At 40.3% G+C, this 21,280-nt stretch overlaps 1 protein-coding gene across 1 annotated transcript in view; it reads right to left on the bottom strand.

Annotated features, from left to right (window-relative positions):
- The window catches only part of kcnn3 (potassium intermediate/small conductance calcium-activated channel, subfamily N, member 3), a 62,967-nt gene that overhangs the window by 5,517 nt on the left and 36,170 nt on the right, over positions 1-21,280 (bottom strand). The window contains exons 6-9 of the mRNA XM_085473912.1: positions 21,079-21,220; positions 12,152-12,262; positions 2,204-2,331; positions 1,015-1,084 (exon numbers count right to left, since the gene is read on the bottom strand). Coding sequence (XP_085330038.1) covers positions 1,015-1,084; positions 2,204-2,331; positions 12,152-12,262; positions 21,079-21,220 — 451 coding nt within the window. The remainder of the gene's footprint in view (positions 1-1,014; positions 1,085-2,203; positions 2,332-12,151; positions 12,263-21,078; positions 21,221-21,280) is intronic.

Here is a 21,280-nt window from a genome sequence, read left to right as displayed (position 1 = left end):
AGTGTTTCCACAACTGACAGCCTGCTGACAATACAAAGAAATCCCACAGTTGTAAATGAAGCACTTCAGCACGGCTTAACCACCTTAGTAAGAAAGCTTTAAAACTGGCCGTTCAGGGCAACCACTAACAAATCTGGAGCAGTGACTGTCTGTCTAGAACTACCAATGCAATGCCAAATGAATAATAAACTTTTTAATTGTGATGTTTTTCTGCTGTTTTAACTTTGTGTGTATTACATATGCCAATACATATACATACATATTTTGTATGCGATTTTAACTAGTGTCTTTGTCTTCACGAGGGTATTTTAAATCCCATCAGCCCTGCCCCTGTCCCTGCAAATGTTTACACTTAGGTGAGTCAGTTTGTGGACAGACCGCAACTGGTCACCCACGGTTACAGAATAAGGTAAAGTGTCAGAAAGAGAAAGACTAAGCAAAAATGACAAAAAAAAAACTAAGAGGGATTAGAAATCACACTAGACCGGGCTTTATAACACTGTGAAGAAAGAAAAAGAGCGAGAAGAGAGAGGATGAAAGGAAGCCAACAGAATGTCCCTGCCTTACACATCCCTGTCTCTGTAACCATGGTAAATGCACAAGTGGCCAATTGAGACTGAGATTGCAAAATTGCAAAATATTTGGTGCTAAAGGCATCGCTCCTCTGAAAGAACACACACACACGCACACACACACACACACACACACACACACACACACACACACACACACACACACACACACACACACACACACTCTCACTCAAACACCCACACAGTAACAGAAAAAACACGAGCACTCCCCTCCCTCCTCTCGTTTCCTCCTCACTCTCTCACTCAGTCATCCCTGTTTTAACACTTCTTCTGGTTGCTAGGAGACGCAAAGCCACAGAAACAGGCAGATCAGCATGGAAACGGAGAAATGCTGTGCAAAATTTTTGGGGGGAGCAAAAGCATGTCAGGTATGAGCGACTAACCTGTATGCAAAAATGAAGAGCACTGATGTGTGCCTCACCTTTGAGAGATCCACTAGTGTGTTGGCCTGATCGCTGAGTTTCCTCTGCTCCATTTTCACGCTGCGTAATCTGCAAACAGATGCACACATAAAACACACATACAGGGTGGAAACCCGGTAAATATGCTGTGGTTGGACCAGAGAGTTAATCCCTCAGGGTTCAGACAACACCACTCTGGAGCGGTCACCTTGCCAAGTTGAGCTTCATTTCTACCTGCAGTGTGTCCCTTGATTTGAATGTACAATAACAGCAAGCGCACAGTGTGGACTGAAACATAGTAATCTTGTCATGAAGTAGAGAATACATATATTTGTATATATATAATGAATGCAGGAAAAGAAACATTAAAAGTTAAAAGATAATTATTATTAAGGAAAACTTTTGGGGCACAAGACCTAGAGGGAAATAAACCAAAAAATCTGATAAAAAAAAATCATTGTACTTTAGTCCAATTAAAAGCCTATTGGACTCTCAAAGCACTATACAATAATTGGTGAACTAACCCTGTGAGGCTGACTTTATGAGACTGCACCCCCAGCTGAGCCCGTCTCCTGTTATGCTAACAGATTTTAACCACAGAATGTACCCCTATTCCCATCGAGTCAGCCCGGTTGCTGTGTTGACACAGCCAGTCCACAGTCCACATGAATAAGGATTAGCCTTTGAATGTTAGATTTAACACAGCCTTACGTCTCTTGACTCTGGCTTTTGAATTGTCCTGAAGTTGAACCGTTAAAGATCAAAGGATCAGGAAACATTTACGAGATCCTTCATTTAGATGCTGGACGGAGGATATACAAAAAATCTTTTTCTTTATGTGTGTGAATTACACTCTGAGCACTTGTAACAGCAGCATCACTTTTTGGGAGAGATGACAGGGTGATCGGAGTGTCTCTAACAGCACACAATGCACATGATTATCCATTCCCACAAGTGTATTTGCCTGGATTGAACCTGCCCTTTCGTAGATGATGAATCACATCATGCGTGTGTGTGTGTGTTTGTGTGTGCGGGGATTAATGCATTTTATCTGATGATCAGCGTTGATTCAACCTGTGGGTGGATAGAAAGTACAGCTGATTTCAAAGGCTTCATCAGCTCAGCAGCGCCGTCATGCGCATGTGCTCGTGTGCACGGGTGTGCTTGCGTGCGCGAGTGTATGTAGTTGTGTGTGAGGTGCGGTCTCACTGATGTATAGCCTGGAGGAACTTCCGCTGGTGTTTGCGGACTCTCGAATGGTCGATCTTCTTCATCAGCTTGGTGTGTTTGTAGATGAGCCAAGTCTCTCTTAGTACGTTAGCAGCTGCATTCTTTATCTGCTCCCAAAAAAGAATAAGCACACATATACACACTTATTGTTAGCAACAGGTGGTCCTTGGCAACTGAAACTGGCAACAGGTTTGCCCAGCCCTCTCGTCTTTCTCTTTTTTCCCCTGGTTTTGCTATTATCTATGCAAAGAAGAAAAAAAAAAACACTAAACCATCATTCTCTTCTTAGAGGCTGCCCTCATTCTCTCTGTCTCTCTCTCATGCTCCCTCTCTCTCTACACATACCGGCTTGCCTGCCAATGCTTTTCATGTGTGCATAAACAGCTCTCTCCTTAGGGAGATTGGCAATGAGAACCAACAGGAGTCTCCCCCTCACACACACTTCTCTCTTCTCTTGGTTTGTCTACATGCCACATTATATCTTAGACTTATTCAAATGGGGCTGCATTATCTTGGCTGGCTGAAGTAATTCAGCGCAGCACCATCGCAGTGTATTAAAACCAGTGATCTTCTGTTTAATTATGACAACAACTGAAAGCAACAATCGCTGCACAGTCACTGCACTCAAACTAGCTGTCAAAGGCATTCCCCATCTCTACAGAGGAGGAACATTAGCCTATGTAATGATGCTCAGTTGTGGCGAGCCACTCCAAGACGGTTATTTTTCTTCACTTCATTTGTTTGGACCAGCAGAATGGGAGATTTCTTTGATTTAATAAAATGCCTGTTTGAAATGTCAGTTTCTGGTCATTTTCTATAGATAAATATCGGGATTCTTCTACTTTCTCGCGGCTCCATACTTGTTCCTGTATGTTTCATGTATTTTATAGGTTGCTATGTAATTACAACACAGGGGTCTGACACCCATCGAAAAAAGCGAGGGTGGACACCATAGAGAAGGGAGAGAGAATCTGTAAGGACATAAATTGAATGAGAGACTTCAAAGAGATGCTGAGCATTGAACAAAGAACAATTATACCCCCGTCTGAGGAGCACAAAAGACCCCGGCAGCTTGGCTAATCAGCACCCATCCACTGCAGTCAAGGACTGCTCACTCACATACACGCCTACACATACACACATGCAGACACACGCACACACTATTGGCTACAGATGAAGAGAGTAGGAGGCCGTGGGCCTTGCAGATGTGTTTTCAATAACACAGAGGAAGTCAAATCAAATAGAGCTCATCGAGCGAACTATAGATAATATATAAGGCCCCCGTGATTCAGCAAATTCGACACGTTATCCACCATTTGTAAAGACAGTAAAGATAAAAAAAACCCAAAACCTTTATTCTGCTTAATTTAAAAAAAACAAACACACAAGAACAAAACTTACAGTAACCCTACAAAATAAAACACATTTATGTTAAAATTCATGGAATGACATAATTTGAATGTGCAAGCATCACCTTCCAGTATGCATCAATGGGATTACAGACCTCCCAACCGTGTGGCAAACACAGGCAGTGACAGACCTGCAAAGATCTTAAAGAGCCATCACAACCCTGACATGCTGTTTAATAGGCCGGGGGCGCTAATGTTGTTTATATATAACATGTTTATAGCAGCGCTTTTTGAGACACTACATCTAAACTACATTACATTAGATATGCTGCTGAAGGATACATGTAAGATTAATTAGTATTAACTTACTTAGATTATGTTGGAATAAATAGAGTTCATTATTGCTCTCTCTCTCTCTTTTTGTTTTACAGGCACTAAAGAGCACATTCAGTACTGTTTAAAGCTGTGGGCCCTTTGGTAGACTGAAATGCCAGATCTTGTTTATCACATGATTAATGGCTGCAGGGTGAGTGAAAGATGATGATTGATGGCATCTTGTGTCTGACTGAATGGCAGGCTGCGGAAGTTTTTCCACAGTTTTCAAGCACAGGTCCAGCAGTGCAGAGGGAGTCTACCGCTGCTGGACATTTTTTTTCTTTCTTTTTTGTGCAGATGATTATAAAGCATCATTTAAATCCTGGAAACAAAAAATGAAACCCAACTGTGTATTTTTTGCAAAGACCCCACCACCACCGGTGGCACACTGTATTTAATTGTCTCTCTCCTCCTGTGAATCAATGTCGATATCGATGCAAAGACAGCTACTCCATTAACAAAGCTAACAGACTCAACATGAACCGCTAAGAATACGCCACGAGAAACCAAATGACAGCAGCGGCAGCCATTCCTGGACCATATGGCTTGTACTCGGGCAACCATGTTAGGGCCATCTGGCTGGTTTGGGTCAAAGATCTGTTCTGGCTGCTCCCCTGTGTGGCACACCTTATGGCAGGTACACGCAAAGTCTGTTAACGCATGGGGCTCCCACTTCTCAGCATGCTAGGCAGTTGATGACATGTTGCAGAATATAAATTAATCAGCAGAAATAGAAACATTTTACTGAAATTACTATATATATATATGTAATCCCAGTTTATAATACATTAAAAACAGAACGTTTCCATTTACTAAATAAACATTAACTGAAATACCAAAACTGGGAAAAGAAGGGAAGAAGAGAAATAGACTTTTTTTTTTCTCATCAGTTGGAAACAAGATCAGAGGTAAAGCTAAATTGCTAAACCAAGAAAGACTCAACCTTTTTCACCCTGGAGGTCCACATACCAGGATTATAAAGACACAACCACTGCCATTTTCAAAGGTTGCCAAGTGTGGCACTTTCACTTAAAATGAAATCAGCTTCTTATTGCTGCTGAGACTAAAATGGATGTAGAATTGTTGAGAATTTTTAGACCAGGTTCAACACCATTAGTGTCACTGACTTACAAAACCTCGCTGGCTATTTTATTAGGTACACCTGTTCAGCTGTTTGTGAACCTATCATTAACGGGAATATCTAATCACACGGCAGCAGCTTAATATACTCAGGCATGTAGACATGGTCAAGTTGACCTGCTGAAGTTCAAGCATCAGAATGGAGAAGAAAGGGAATTTAAGTGATTTTAAAATTAGCACAGTTCTTGGTGCCAGATTTGCTGCTAATCTACTCTGATTTTACTACACAACCATCCCTAAAGTTTACAAAGAGTGGCATGCAAAAGAGAAAATATCCAGCGAGCAGTAGTTCTCTAGTTGAAAAAGTCTTGGTGATGTCTGAGGTCAGACTGCTTTCAGCAGATAGGAAGGTAAAAATGAGTTAAAAAAGAAAACACAACCAGGGTATGCAGAAGAGCATCTCTGGGCAGCAAATGATCACACCGGTGTCACTTCTGTCAGGTAGAAACAGGAAACTGATGCTAAAATTCCCACACAGGCTCACCAAAATTGGACATAAGATATGAAAAATATTCCCTGGTTTAATGAGTCTTGCTTTCTGCTGTGACATTCAGATGGTAAGGTTTTAATTTGGTGTAAACGACATAAAAGCATGGATCCATCCTGGCTTCAGTCAGTGATTCAGACTGGAAGTAGTGGTGTAATGTTGTGGGGATATTTTCTTGGCACAATTTATGCCCTTTAGTAGCAGTTGAACATCATTTAAACACCACAGTCTGCCCAGCTAATGCTGCTGACCATGTCCACCCTTTCATGATCATAGAGTACCCTTCTTCTGATTGCTGCTTTCAGAATGTCAAAGCTTCATTCATCTCAAACTGGTTTCTTTGACTTGACATTGAATCCACTGTACTCAAATGGCATCCATAGTCACCAGATCTCAATCCAACAGAGCATATTTGGGATGTGGTGGAATCGGAGACTCACATAATGAATGTGCAGTCGACAAATGTGCAGCAACTGCGTAAAACTATCATGTCATGTTAGTAATTTATAGTTTTGAGAGATAATAATTTTTTTTGCTGGATATTTTCAAGTCTCACAGATGCAGAAACATTATATATCAAAATTAATTCTAAATGTATTAATTTTGGCCCTACAGTTTTATAGCTGTAGAGTAGAACTGGAGATTTTTACTCAATTGGACATTTAAATAAAAGTCTAGCACTTATAGGGTTAATGACCTGTGCATGTAATTAGGCTCTGAGATGCTGGACACACAATGGTGTTTTTCCAGTGATCAGAAAACAAACAGACAAATTGCCTTGGCAACAAACTCATCCATGTGCCACTGTGACACGTGGCCTTACCTGCTCTGACCTTCCCTTCACAGACACACTGACAAGGGGACAAGGAGACACTTAGGCAGACACAAACATGGCCACACACAAGGACAATAATCACTATTTCAGCATCCAAAGCAAAGGAGAGTGATGCCCTTAGGCTCAAGTTAAAGGTGAAACAAATCAATAAAATCACAGAACATTAAATTACAGTTAAAATAATCACTGGATCTTATTAGGGGGCTAACACATTTTCTACATTAGAAGGAAGCTCATGTGCAAGTTCAACTGGCAAAAACTGAAAAAAAAACATCAATGAGATATGTAAATGCACTCGTGGAGCATTGAATGAATTGTCACCATCACAATATGACTATAATAACAATGAATAACGATATGCTTATAAATGAAAAGGCTGCTAAAAGTTATTTTTATTATGTGGAGTGGAAGCTAGCTTAGTGGAAATCTTCGGGGGTTAGATTGCTCCCATTTGGCTACTGGTGTAAACATTGGAAGGCACTGCGGCACCTCCTCCTTGGCCAGAGTCCAGAGTGCACTCTGAATATTCAGACAGGCCGAAGCTCTGAAATGTGCCGGAGGGACTCGTAAAAGTGCCCTGAATTAAGTAGTGGTCCAGTGTGAAAGCAGAATATGCATCCCGAGTGCAAATTTCTAGAAAGATTTTTTTTCCAGCTTCTAACTTGGAACGAGAGTTTAAAAGCCTGAAAAAAAAGTAATGACCTCAGATACAGACGGTGTCAGCCACAGTCACACAGTCAACTGGCTTACTGCTTCAATAAAAGGAATTTAACACTGGAATTTGACATCGTAGCGCCATCAAAAGGAAGGAGATGTTAGCCCACTGACTTAGCGCCTGAGCAAGCATGTCCTGCTTTTCTTGGTGTTGAGTGAGCTCTCTGAAAGTTGAGGGTGAAATTTTGACCAAATGGGCTTCCAGCAGTGCTCTGAATCAACCAGTGCTTCAGTACACAGCCACAAAAAACAGCAGCAACAAACCAAGAATCGAGAAGAAAAAACAGTCCTGGCATCAAACAACAACAAATCACACCTCACACACATAGTCAACTTAAGGACTAGATTAACTGCTATTTAATTAACATTTGCATTAATCCTATCAGATGGAGAGACTTCACTGAGCACTGCATGAAAATTAACTCGGTGCATCAGTCTTTGGAAGGAAATCATTCTCCCCGATAAGGTTATTAGGCCCTCCACACGCAATGTGCACTGCACAGGGGTTCAAAATATCAACTTCAGTCTTGACATTGCTCTGCATAAAAAACTGATCGAGGATGAAAGCAGCAAGTATTCATCAATCATGAAAATAGAAAGGATTCAAAAAAATTGTCAAAAAGTGTCAAAATCATAAGGAAAAGTTACAGCAAGATTTTTGGGCTCAGATTTTCATGCTATTGATGAACCACACCCTATTCTTTAGACAACATTACAAAATTACATTAGATTGCACAACACCTCGTTCAGATCAGCTAAGAGCGTCTCTCTGGCATTTAATTGACATTCTTGTTAATCCTTCAAAGGGAAGTAGACAGCATTGCAGTGAGTTAGAAAGACAGACTGTGTGCTTTCCTGTCTGTTTGTGTGTGTGCGCACATATGATGATGGCAAGATGTTGAAGCTATTGTTGCATTATTTATTATAAAGCTTTGACTGATTGTATTCTCTTGGTACAAAGATGTGGCAAAGAATGGCCCCGGCTATGTAAATCAATGTGCACACAACAGCTTCAATCATTGGTCTCTCAGTGATAGAGGGCAGGAGACAATTACCGCAGCATAAACCGTAGACCCTTTGAAGGGAAATGTCACCAAGCAGCATGCTGCATATTGCTCTAGGAGGCCTCCGTTACTTGATGAGCGGGTTTATTAAGATCATGAATTACCCTTAATGATGATGGCATTTGCTTTAAAATATGAATATAATCTTTTTGCTTGAGGGGCTAATAAAGTTGATCAGTGTGACAAAAAATACAATACTTTTTTAGCTACCAGTTAAAAATTTGGGATTTGATGTGACTTTCCTCAACCTTTAAAACTTAAGGTACACATGTACCGCAGCAGGTACTTTTGTAATTACCAGGGGATTGTGAAAAAATTGTAGGTTAGCTGAATAAACGATAAAAATTCATTTGATTATAGTATTTAGCACATTTACGGTCACAATTACCAGCTTGTTACGTTTCGGTGTGTCAGTGTTTTGTTTTTGCATGACTTATGTATTTCCTGCTTTACTTTGAAAGTCTGTGTTATCTTAGTGTGTTCAGTTTACATTTTCCCTGTCTCGTCAGTTCTAATTTGCCCCAGCTGTGTTTCCCTCCTGTGGTCCATTCCCTAATTGCTCCTTCTATGTATTTAAACCCTGTGTTTCAGTGTGTCATGGTCGCGATCTCCCCCGTGTTGTAAATAGTTTGGTGTTTTGTTGTAAATAGATTTGTCGATACTTTCGTTTCGGGTTTTTGGTGGTGAGCTTTAGTGGGGGTTTTTGTGTGTGTGTTTTTTTCTTTATTTTTACTTTTTTCGTGTTGCACTCCGGTTGCCTAGGCCGGGGTGTAACAAGCTACACAAACCACACAGCCTCCACATAACCTGATCTGCATCGAGTTTAGCAGAAAAGCTGAAAAGGCTAAAAAACTAATGGAAAAATGATTGATATGTACACTGTCTGCCACTTGAAGAGGTGAAGATGAATTTGCATTTCAATGAGGAGTATGAATGCAAATTAAGGTAACCTGCTGAAACAAGAATCTTTAGGCCAGCTAGCAGCGCGGTGAAGCTGTACTTTGAGCTAAATGCTAAACTGATCATGCTAATATGATCAGGCTACACCGTTTCACCAGGCTGTCAGCAGGCCCAAAAACTCACATTCACTGTACTAACAAAGAAACTTTTGAACATTAAAACAAAAGCCAAGTTTCTACAGGCAAGGTGGTAAAACACTTAGCAAAACTGCTAACGTTAGCTCAAAGCACTGAGTACTGCTGCAAAATTTAAATAGCTATTAATTTGATAATTAAGCCCCAATCACACTGGTCGCTAGGAAAAAAGATATATACCCAACTGTTTGGGCGTGATTGCTGGAGGTTGGTGGCAGTCGCTGTGAATTGCTAAGCCCTCTATTCACACAGGCCATGAGACCAGTCAGTAATCCCGTGGTAATCATGGGTTACTAGAGGAATTACTAGAGAATTTGCAAGTTGCTTCTGTTGCTAAGAGAAATTGGTTGCAAAGAGGTATATGGTGTTGCATCGAAAACCCTTTTACGATTGCTTTGGTCACTAGCAGGTTTCCATGATCACTTGCTGTTTACATGGAAAATGGTAACTTGTCTGCAGACACTCAAAAACGATATGCCACGTTAGGGAAAAAAAATGCAACATAAACCATAAACAGAGAGTAAAACTTGTGCCTTTTAAAACGTTTTGACTGCTGCAGTAAGGCCTGTACAGTTTTTACGCTCCCTGTTTTGGGTTTGCTTTGCACTTCAAACAATGTCACCACCCATTGGCGAGTAGTTAGCGACAGACTGTGGACAAATTTGTGCCTTCCATGAAAACAACGGGCAACCATTACAACATGCTGGCAACCAAAGCAATCACAAGATCACAAGATTTTGGGTTTACCATTCTGTATACAACTGCTTACACTTAGTGAAAATGTTGGAAACTGGTCAGGGAATACAGATTTTACCCTAGTGACAACAGATTTTAGGGGAGCTGCTGTCTGATTTCTAGACCAGTGTGACTGAGACCTTATTAAACTAAAATGAAAACCACCTGATTTGAAAAATGACAGCATTGTGGTCAAAAAACTGCAAATCTTTGGATGCTCAATTGGGATTAGCTGCAAAAGCAAGTCTATCTCCAAAGACTCATGAGTTAAAATGCCTGGCTTTAAAGCAGAGATATATTTAGCTTGGAATCTTTGGTCTCTATAGCAAATTTTACAATTTATGAAAGCAAAAACAAAAAAACAGAAAACAAACCAAAAACTTCACAACTGACAAAAATTGGTTTGCTTGAAAAAAATCCAAGGTAAAAATCTGTTTTTCAGCAGATATTATGTAACATTTCAGGTAGGGGTGTTTTTTTTATGTTTTTCCAGCATTGTTTTTTTTAAGGGCCATTTTAAATTTCCATTATCTAGAAAAACTGCTTGAACTTGGTCCTTTATATTTTTCAGGGTTAATATCTGGTACTCCTGCTCTCAGGAGTGAATTTCAAGTTAACAAAATATTGAAGGATGCTTGAAAGTCCCTAAAATATTTGAAACTCTGGTCTCTGACAACAGTTTTGGAGGACTGTAGAAAACCACAATTTTACAGGGTGGAGACTGATTTTTTTTTTACAGCTTCTCATATACAAAGCACACAATAATCTTTAAAACAGTCTAAACTGGGAAAATAGCTTCATAGACATTAAAGCTTGAATATGGAAGAAAAAAAATACACTGAAATGTGATATTTCCCAGGTGTGACACCACATACAATATCTAAATGAACTTTAGATAATTTAAGACAAAGCAAGTGTGTAACAGCATTCTCTGTCATTTTCTCGTTGTGAATTTTGAAATGCTCATGGCAGCCAAACATTGTTTCAGAAGCAGAAGAAGAGGTTTTAATTCAGTGTACCAACAATCATTTACAAAAGGCAGACTGGACTAAACTAAAAAGGCAGGAAGCCAAAAGATCTCAAACTGATACGTCACATGCAAAAATCAGGGGGTTAATAAACTCACGGAGTCGTCCTCTAAGGAATATATGCCTAAAAGTCAAGGCAAGCCTTTGAATTATGTTAGGATATTTCAGCCAAATAACAGACAACTAAATGATGCAAAATGAATATGTTGTATAATAACAAAGGTAGGTAGTTAAATCTTATTTTCAATAATAAACTGTTCATATCAGATTCAGTTTGCAAAATATCGCCGCCCTTGCAAACACCTGTGGAGCACATGGTTAAGGATGGTAAACATCTTGTGAAAACAGACCTGGCCAAAGACTGCAGGAACATGAAGAGAGAGCCTGGCTACAACTGACACACAGAGTCTATTTGGTTTCTTTGTCGATATCTTATCCACGCTCAAATTATTGATCACTCCACTCCGTTCAGTCACCCAGATAACCCTGCTGCCATCATGCACCCTACATATTTGATATGGGAGCTATTTTTAAAACTTGGGTCTTTCAACTGTATGAAAAATTGAAAAGGACCAGAGGAGGGAGGGAGGGAGTTGGGAGAGATGGGGTGTGGGGAACGGAGGCTGGGAGGGGGCAACAGAAGAAGGAGAAAGCAGTGGAGGAAGGAGAGAAGCAAATGTGACACAGAGAGAGAGAAAAGGATTTACTGTAAGAGAGACAAATGTCAGAGGAGAGGGGAGGTGTGGGAGGGAAAAGATCGGCGATGGAAAGAAAAAGAGAGCGGCGGTAAGTGAGGGAGCGGAACAGAGAGAGTGAGACAGAGATGACCTTTTATTGCCTTCGCTCACTCAAATAACATGGCACTCTGTCACAACAATACAGGGTGTAATGTGCTAGTTGGGGAGGGTGACGCAGTAGCAGTGAAAGAACAATCCTTTTAGCCGGGCTCTCGACGCCAAAGAAATTCTACAGTGTAAAATCACTTGCACTGCACATAAAAACCGCACTTTTACAAATCTACACTCTGTGCTTTTGCTTTATTGCTGCTACAGACGACACACTCATTCACACGCACGCACTCACTGACATCGAGCATGCCTACACACCCTCTTGGTGAGTTGCGTGTCCATCATGAAGTTGTGTACATGTTTCTCGGCCTTGGTCAGCTCCAACTTCCTGGCTACCACGGCAACCACCAGAGCCGTACAGCCCGCACCCTATGAGAGACAAGAGGGGAGGGAGGAGGATAGAGTCAGCCAGTACAGAGGTGGAATTGGTAAATCTGTGGTTTTTGGACAGGGAATTAGTTCAGATGATTGAAGGGAGCAAGGACAAATATGAAGATGACAGAAGGAGAAGTGAATGGGAGAGAGGAGAGGATTAGGAGGAATAGCTCTGTTCCAGATCCACATTTCCTCATGTTGAGAGGCAAGCCAAATCTATTTTCACCTCCAATCCATCTGGTGTGAGATGCCTTCTATATCGCCTCTATAGGACGCTGAAATTGTGCCCCTTAAAGATAAAACCAGAAAAAAAAATATCACCGTTTGACACCAACTAATTTAATTTAATTGGATGTTGTCAATCCGAATTACGTGGTGTCAGTCTTCTCCTGTCACTGGTGGCTTGAGGCCTGCAGGATGTGTAAAAGTGTAAAACAGCACTAGTTTGTCTGTATCCCAGCTCAACCCACGTGGGACTCACGGCAAATTCATTTGGGAGAGAATGACAGCAGTCTCTCAACCAAAAAAGACATGCTTGAGAGGAGAAGAGGAGCAGGAACACAGGGAAGAAGACAGACTTAATTAACTTTTAGATTAGACACTGTATTCAATGGGGCTGTTGAGTGCTCACAGGTTCCTCTGAAGGGGCAGGCACCGAGAGGGAAAAAAGAAGAGAGAGGGGAAGAAAAGATAAAGAAAGTGAAGAGCAATGAGTAAATATAAATGGGGAAGGGAAGAAACATGGGCGGATGAATATATGAGGCGAGGGTGTGTGCACGGAATAGGAGGAGAGAAAGATGGAGAAGAAGGCAATGTTAATGAGGTCACATATCTCCTGATAAGTAATGAATTAAGATTAAGAGTGTTTAATGAAAATGTATGAGTGTCTTCCTTCCTTCTTGTAAGTGTGCGAAGCTCACAGTTGGCAGAGGATAGGAGTGACAGAATAAAGAGATATAAGGAGAGAAACATAGTGACTTAGAGCAACAGCGAGGGCGCATGCAACATTTTGAAGCGTGCAGGAAATAGCCGGGACTTCATCATGCACACTCCTGAACGACAAGACAGGTTTGCCAAAAATAACCTTGGCTGGGTTCAGTGAAATGTAACGCACAAACAGGCCTTAGTGCCCACATCTATACACTCATCCACTCTATTTGTGTTTATTCAAAAACTATGAATAAAATATGATGAGAGCCAATGGAAACCCCTTAGAGCATTTGTACATGTCTGCGCTTTAGGGAACAGAGCCCTCAGATAACAAACAGCACAAAATGCAGCGCAGCGTGCACGTGTTCACAAATGACCTCCTTGGTCAGAAACAGCGGGGCACTGATTGGTTTGTCGGGGCAGCCTTTGTGTGTGTGTATGTGGAAGCATGCGTTGACAAAGTGGCTGTATATGTGTGTATGTGTCAATTTGTTTGCACATGCATCTGCATCTATTTGCTTCCAGCAGCGCTCCCAGTGAAATGTCCATGCAGTGACACGACTGATGACGGCTATGCTGCTGTGATTTCTTCCATTTACCAGGGTGTTCCCCTTGTTTTCTTCAGTACAGCACAGCTGTCTACCCACTCAGAAAAGGGGGAATCACCCATCTGTGCCTTTGTGTAACACCCACGCGGTCCAGGTAAAAAGTGAATGCAAACAGCAGTGGAAAATTGTTTCCAAAACCAGTCAGTGGGAACATGCAGAGGGAGGAAAAAATACGGTTGAAAAAAAACCCAAACATTTAATATGCTCAATTAGTGTTCAAAATGCAAGCACTTAGAACAGAAAAGCCACAAAAAGGTTAAAAATGATAGCTTGTCTGCATCTGTTTAACCTGCAAGCCATCCACAACTGCAGTATGACTGCAGTTAAGCTGTAGGAAATAAAAATAATTATGCACAGTCATATGGTAAAACTTAAATGTAACGCCTACATTTAGGATGAATCTACATGTTAAAAATATTGGAAATATAGCCCACTGTAATGTAGGACATTTTAAAGGAGACCTCTTGCTCCTGAATTTATACTATACATCATGCAATCACAATAAATGAATATTATTTTTATGATTTATTTTTCCAGCACCATATATATTTTTAAGGTCTCTTTTCTTGATTTACAGTTCAAAAATGCCTTATTTATCTCATATTGGCTCTTGATGTAGCCCCCCTGATATCGTCTACTGAAAACAGGCAATCTCTGTAAAGAGCCATTTCTGAAAGCCTGCCTTCTTCTGATTGTCTCTCGAATTGTTTCTGCAGCACAATGATTCTTATAGGCACTGCAGTTTCCTGTAACCAGTGTGGATGTTCTTGAAAGAAATTGTAAATCTTCTACAAAACATAATTTCTTGATCTCTAGTGGAAATGTTTTAAACGCACCTCCACCTGTTTGAGTCACAGATTAATCTGAAGACTGGACTCAAGGAACAAAAGCTTTGACTGACAGACGGTTGCCAATACAGACGGCTCTAGCGTAAGCTATGTGCTAAGCTTTGCCACTGCTAATCTGATTTAGCTGAACTGCTTGTGGGGTAAAGCATTTTTAATGCACGTATCCATAAAATAATACGGCTTGTGTGGCTAACCAACATTCCAAAGCATACATCCAAATCAACAAAAGAATGGCTTCACTAGAAGATTATGGTTATACAGGGAGTGCAGAATTATTAGGCAAATGAGTATTTTGTCCACATCATCCTCTTCATGCATGTTGTCCTACTCCAAGCTGTATAGGCTCGAAAGCCTACTACCAATTAAGCATATTAGGTGATGTGCATCTCTGTAATGAGAAGGGGTGTGGTCTAATGACATCAACACCCTATATCAGGTGTGCATAATTATTAGGCAACTTCCTTTCCTTTGGCAAAATGGGTCAAAAGAAGGACTTGACATGCTCAGAAAAGTCAAAAATAGTGAGATATCTTGCAGAGGAATGCAGCAGTCTCAAAATTGCAAAGCTTCTGAAGTGTGATCATCGAACAATCAAGCGTTTCATTCAAAATAGTCAACAGGGTGTGCAATACTCAGAGACATGGCCAAGGTAAGAAAGGCTGAAAGACGACCACCACTGAACAAAACACACAAGCTGAAACGTCAAGACTGGGCCAAGAAATATCTCAAGACTGGTTTTTCTAAGGTTTTATGGACTGATGAAATGAGAGTGAGTCTTGATGGGCCAGATGGATGGGCCCGTGGCTGGATTGGTAAAGGGCAGAGAGCTCCAGTCCGACTCAGACGCCAGCAAGTTGGAGGTGGAGTACTGGTTTGGGCTGGTATCATCAAAGATGAGCTTGTGGGGCCTTTTCGGGTTGAGGATGGAGTCAAGCTCAACTCCCAGTCCTACTGCCAGTTTCTGGAAGACACCTTCTTCAAGCAGTGGTACAGGAAGAAGTCTGCATCCTTCAAGAAAAACATGATTTTCATGCAGGACAATGCTCCATCACACGTGTCCAAGTACTCCACAGCGTGGCTGGCAAGAAAGGGTATAAAAGAAGAAAAACTAATGACATGGCCACCTTGTTCACCTGATTTGAACCCCATTGAGAACCTGTGGTCCATCATCAAATGTGAGATTTACAAGGAGGGAAAACAGTACACCTCTCTGAACAGTGTCTGGGAGGCTGTGGTTGCTGCTGCACGCAATGTTGATGGTGAACAGATCAAAACACTGACAGAATCCATGGATGGCAGGCTTTTGAGTGTCCTTGCAAAGAAAGGTGGCTATATTGGTCGCTGATTTGTTTTTGTTTTGTTTTTGAATGTCAGAAATGTATATTTGTGAATGTGGAGATGTTATATTGGTTTCACTGGTAAAAATAAATAATTGAAATGGGTATATATTTGTTTTTTGTTAAGTTGCCTAATAATTATGCACAGTAATAGTCACCTGCACACACAGATATCCCCCTAAAATAGCTAAAACTCAAAACAAACTAAAAACTACTTCCAAAAACATTCAGCTTTGATATTAATGAGTTTTTTGGGTTCATTGAGAACATGGTTGTTGTTCAATAATAAAATAATTCCTCAAAAATACAACTTGCCTAATAATTCTGCACTCCCTGTACAATGGCAGAGCCCGAACCAATATCCAATTAAATATCTGCCCAGATGAGCTGATGAGGGGTGCGCACAGGAGATGCCTTTGTAATCTGACAGATTTGAAGCACCTTTGCAACTTAAGTTGTGCCAAATATATTGCCAATTATTGTCAAGTCATGATGTGCCCTACTTTCAGACTCCTACCCAAAAAGAACCCATCCATACAAGCAGTTATTAGCGTGTTGTACATAAATTTGTTGCAGACAGTTGTTCATAAGTGGCGATTCTAGGCTCCAGTTGCCTAGGTAACCTTCTAATGTATTTTTCCAGTCTGTCAAATGTTAATCGACAGTATCCTTTGCTCTCATTGATAGCTGCTTCAGTCAGTCACCTTGACTGAGAAGCTGAGAAAAGTTCAACTCGGGACACACACGTTCTCACTTGACGTCACTTAATCTCATTGACTTCAGTTGATATCTGGTCAGCACCTTACTGCAAATTGCTTCCTTTGTAGATTACCTTTAATTTGAATGTATATATATATATATATATATATATATGAAAAGAGGTTATTATTAGAAAATATTATTATTTCCCCACTATATGATTTCAGTTTGTTTTACAATTGGATCGAATGCCAAGGTTTTGCACCACAAAAACCTTGCATGTAAACATAGGCTTTTGGAATCCACTGTATTATTTCACAGTAAAAATAGGTAAAGCATACGCACATTCAATTTTTATTCATGCATACAGTAGTGCTCTCCAACAACCAATCCTTGAATAATAAAATGTCATATAACTACAGCTGTGTCTTACTATACTGCCATTCATTTATTTGTTTACAGACCAAGCCCTACTTCTCAGTGCAGTTTAATAAACACTTAATAATCACTTCATGTTGTACACACGACCTGTGTACAACATGAAGTGCTGTATCACATATGCTGTACACAACATTTGTGGTATAGTGTACCTAACCTCCATCTTGCTATCCACCCACTCACAACAACACACAACCACACGCAAATACACACTAACACCTGGCACACCCCCAGGTAGCCTCAGGGCAGTGGTATATTCCAACACCGTTGGCCTTCATGTGTTGTCATAGTAACAACAGTGAGAATTTCTCATTATGCAGTAGTTTTAGACAGTCAAAAAACAAACAAACCCCAAAACAAATAACAACAACAAAATGAAATAAATAAATAAAAGTTTTCTGCCTTAACCTGTCAGCCCTGCGCTCCCCTCCGACCCACCAATCCCTGTAATTCCATAACATTGCTACACCTGGTCTCTTTCTCGTATAGTTATGCTTTAACTTTCTCTTTCCACCTGCAGCCTCACTTCATCTCTGATGATCAACAAAATTAAAGCACTTTGACCACTGTGAAGAGTGTGATGAGAGTGTGTTTGTGTGTGACAGGAGAGGAGCGAGTGTGTGGGAGCTGTACTCAGAGTGTATGTCAAGTTCTGTGTCAGTGTTGTGTGGAGGATGTGGAGTCTGTAGCAGTGGGCTTGGGACCATTTGTATGCACCCCATTTTGTGTCTGTTTTTGTGTGCGTGTTACGGTAAAAGTAGTACTCTTTCTCAAACACAGACTAGATGATTCATCCAGAAAATGGGGGTATGTGTGTGTAAGTGTGTTTTTATTCACACATTTAATGGGCTATACAGTGAGCCGGCAGAAACAGAGAGAGTGGACAAAGTGAGGATGAAAGAATACACATGCAGGTTTTGGGCTCTTATGGAGATAAGAAATCCATTTGAATTAACTTTTTCAATCTAACAGATAACTTCAAAGACCAAAGTACATACTACAGAAGATGCAAAAGAAAAGAAAAAATGTAGTTTGGATTGTGAGAGTTATTTTAAGTTGTTCCCTTGATTTTTTTCTTCTTCAAACCAACGTCTAGCAGTCATTAAATTACATCTCAAGGCACTTCTCAACTGCCTTCAATACTGTTATAAATGGCATTGGCAAAAAAAAGGCTGTAGGTGTTCAAAGAAAGTGGAGAGATTTCACATTTCTAATCCTTTTTCCTGGTGGTCTTATGACTACTATAACGAAAAGAAGGCTCTTAAAATATTTCAAACTAAGCATTTGCACACTTTATGCAGCTGTTTTATTTGTGTAACACCTCCAACTGTCTTGGAGGTCCCAGTCTGCTCATGTGGACAACTGCCTGACGGTGGAGACATTGGGATGTGCCTGGTCCTTCAGACTATGGGGGCTGGCTCATGTTTGGGCCCATTTGCCCAGGTTTCTATCTGACATCGACCACTTTTGCACTTGTGTTTTTTGCAAAGATGGTTGATATATATATATTATTACACACTGTATTAATGTATTAATACAGTGTGTTACGTGTCCGTGGACTCCTAGTTGTTTTCAACTAATTTGGGGGCTCGTCTGGGATATCTGAAACTTGTTTGGTTGAAGCTTGTTTAGCTGTGTCATATGGAGTTGCTGTCACTGACTTAGTTTGTGGTTTCAAATATAACATTCTTCTTAGCACGCTTTTGGAGGCACCTTGACACAAAAATGGCTGCAACGTTTGCATTTTGTGTATGTATAAAAGCAAGCAAAAGGTGATGTGATATCACACTACAGTCACCTTTAGCAGTATTAACTTAAAATAATAATTTCCTTTATGACAATTAATCTCTTACATCATTGTGGAGCATTTTTGTCCGCTTTACAACATTGCATTAATTTATAAACAGCAAGCTTAAGGACACTTGGACTTTGACTGGGTAACAGATTGTAACGCCTTGATTCATTTCTTTTTCACTTATTTTGTTGTAGATTTGCTGCTGTATTTGGGGCATTGTTGTTGTTGCATGGACTAAGCTTTAGCTTTCTAGTAATACTTTGGTATACAGAGGAGTTAATGGCCAACAATGGTTCCCCCCTGACCAAATGAACCTTCCGATCGTGGGGCAAACGCTCTACCTAATGAGCTATCGCCTCATCTTGTCTGTCCAAATGACATTTTTAGAAGTTTTGTGGTTTATTCAAAAACAACTTGCGACCCTAAGCTGTGTTACCATGTTCTATTTTGAGAGAAGAGGCTTTCTGCAGTAAAGCCTTCCAAACAAGCCATACTTGTTCAGTCTTTTTCCAATTGTACTGTCATGAACTTTAACATTTAACACGTTATCCGAGGTCTGTATAAACTTAGCTGTAGCTCTTGGGTTTTTGCTGTTTCCCTAGAACATTGCATAATCTGACCTTGGAGCGCATTTGCTGGGATGTCCACTCCTGGGAAGATTGTGGCACTGTCTTAACACACAGCTGAATGCTCCAGACCAACAAACTGGAAAAAATATGTGCTTTATAGTGGTGACCGGACGTGCTGATAATCAAGTAATCAGATGCATTTGATTAGCAGCTACCCTCCACCCTGTCCTAATTCCCATGGAAACTTTCTTTTTTCACATGACTGTACTCACATGACACCCACTCATGTCAATCTTGTCAATGTCATATACTGAGGTTATATTTGTGATCATATAATCAAGTTTTACCTTATACCCTGATTCATCTAAGGACTGGTTTTGTTTAAATTGTCTTCTTTCATATGAACACACTGCTTTTATAAGTACAAGGAAAAATCTTATATGTAATGATGTCTTCTATTTTCACGAATGAATGAAGACAAACAGCATATTACATTATTATTTACAGTTCATGGCAACCAACCTTTCCAGTGTCTAATACAATCTTTCTCATGTCCTCTACTTGAGGATTTCTAAGAAACACAGTGATAAATTGGAACTTGGCAATAATAATGGGCAAAAGCCAATTTGGAAAATGAATATCTATTCTGTTAATTACAGTAATTCCCCCAAATAAGCTGAGGGACCACTGAACAGTGAAGTCCAGCTTTTAATCTGAATAAAGTCTCCTATCAGTCATCGTATTCTCCTCTGGCAACAAGTATGAGGACCATTGTGTCCTTTGGGAAATGTATTCCCAGAAAATCATATTATTATTTTTAAACCCTATTTTTCCTTTCCTGACCTTATCTGCACAGGTTAACATACTTATCACATTTAATTTGAGAACATGCAATATTTAGTTATAGAGTTATTTTAAAAAAATCAAATTTTCTTGCATTTCAAAAGACGCAAATTGCCTCGACTCATTCAGAGAAGTGTTAAAATAATAGTGACAAAGATGTGAAAGAAACAGAGTGAAAGAAATGTTCGAAGGAGGAAAGAACACCTGTGAAGTGAAGCAAATAGAGGATCAGTCGGCAGCTTAAACATTGACAGATGGATGGTAGATAGAAATAAACACATGGCCTCAGGGAAGGGGAGATGGACAGTGAGAAAAAAGATAGAAGGAGAAACACAAAAAAGAGAGATAGCACAAGAGAGGAGGAAAGTGGTAAAGAAAAAAAATGAAAGACCGACAGAGGAAAAAAATGAGAGTGGGAGGACATGGCACACTGAAAGGTAGGACCTTCATTATGCAATGAGGACAGACAAGGGAATAACACGCATAGAAACACACACACACACACACATAAAAAAACACACACACACACAAACCACTAACATGCTCTTGTTTGCACGCCTACACACCCAAAACACACAGAAGCACAGATGCAGGCTAATTCAGAGAGGATTGCCCAAATTACACAAATGGGAGAATTTCTCTTGCAAATGACAGCATGCGCTCTAATCTGCTGACCTTTGAACGAGGGGAGGACAGCACTACTGGGAGAGCAGAGAGAGGGGACGGAGAGGAAATGTACTGACCATGATGCCCGTGAGCAGACAGACTCCTTTGCCACAGTAAGTATGAGGAACCATGTCTCCATAGCCAATAGACAAGAAAGTAATAGAGATAAGCCACATGGCTCCCAGGAAGTTACTGGTCACATCCTGGGCATCATGATACCTAAAAAAAAACAAACATGTTTATTGTTAGAGGATAAAGTCAGTCAATAGTAAAACATCT

This window comes from Copadichromis virginalis, linkage group LG11 (genome assembly GCF_057382275.1).
Source record: "Copadichromis virginalis isolate Kocher_CV1m ecotype Utaka linkage group LG11, C_Virginalis_male_GT1.1, whole genome shotgun sequence".
Classification (NCBI taxonomy): domain Eukaryota; kingdom Metazoa; phylum Chordata; class Actinopteri; order Cichliformes; family Cichlidae; genus Copadichromis; species Copadichromis virginalis.
This window is presented reverse-complemented; position numbering and strand designations above follow the sequence as displayed.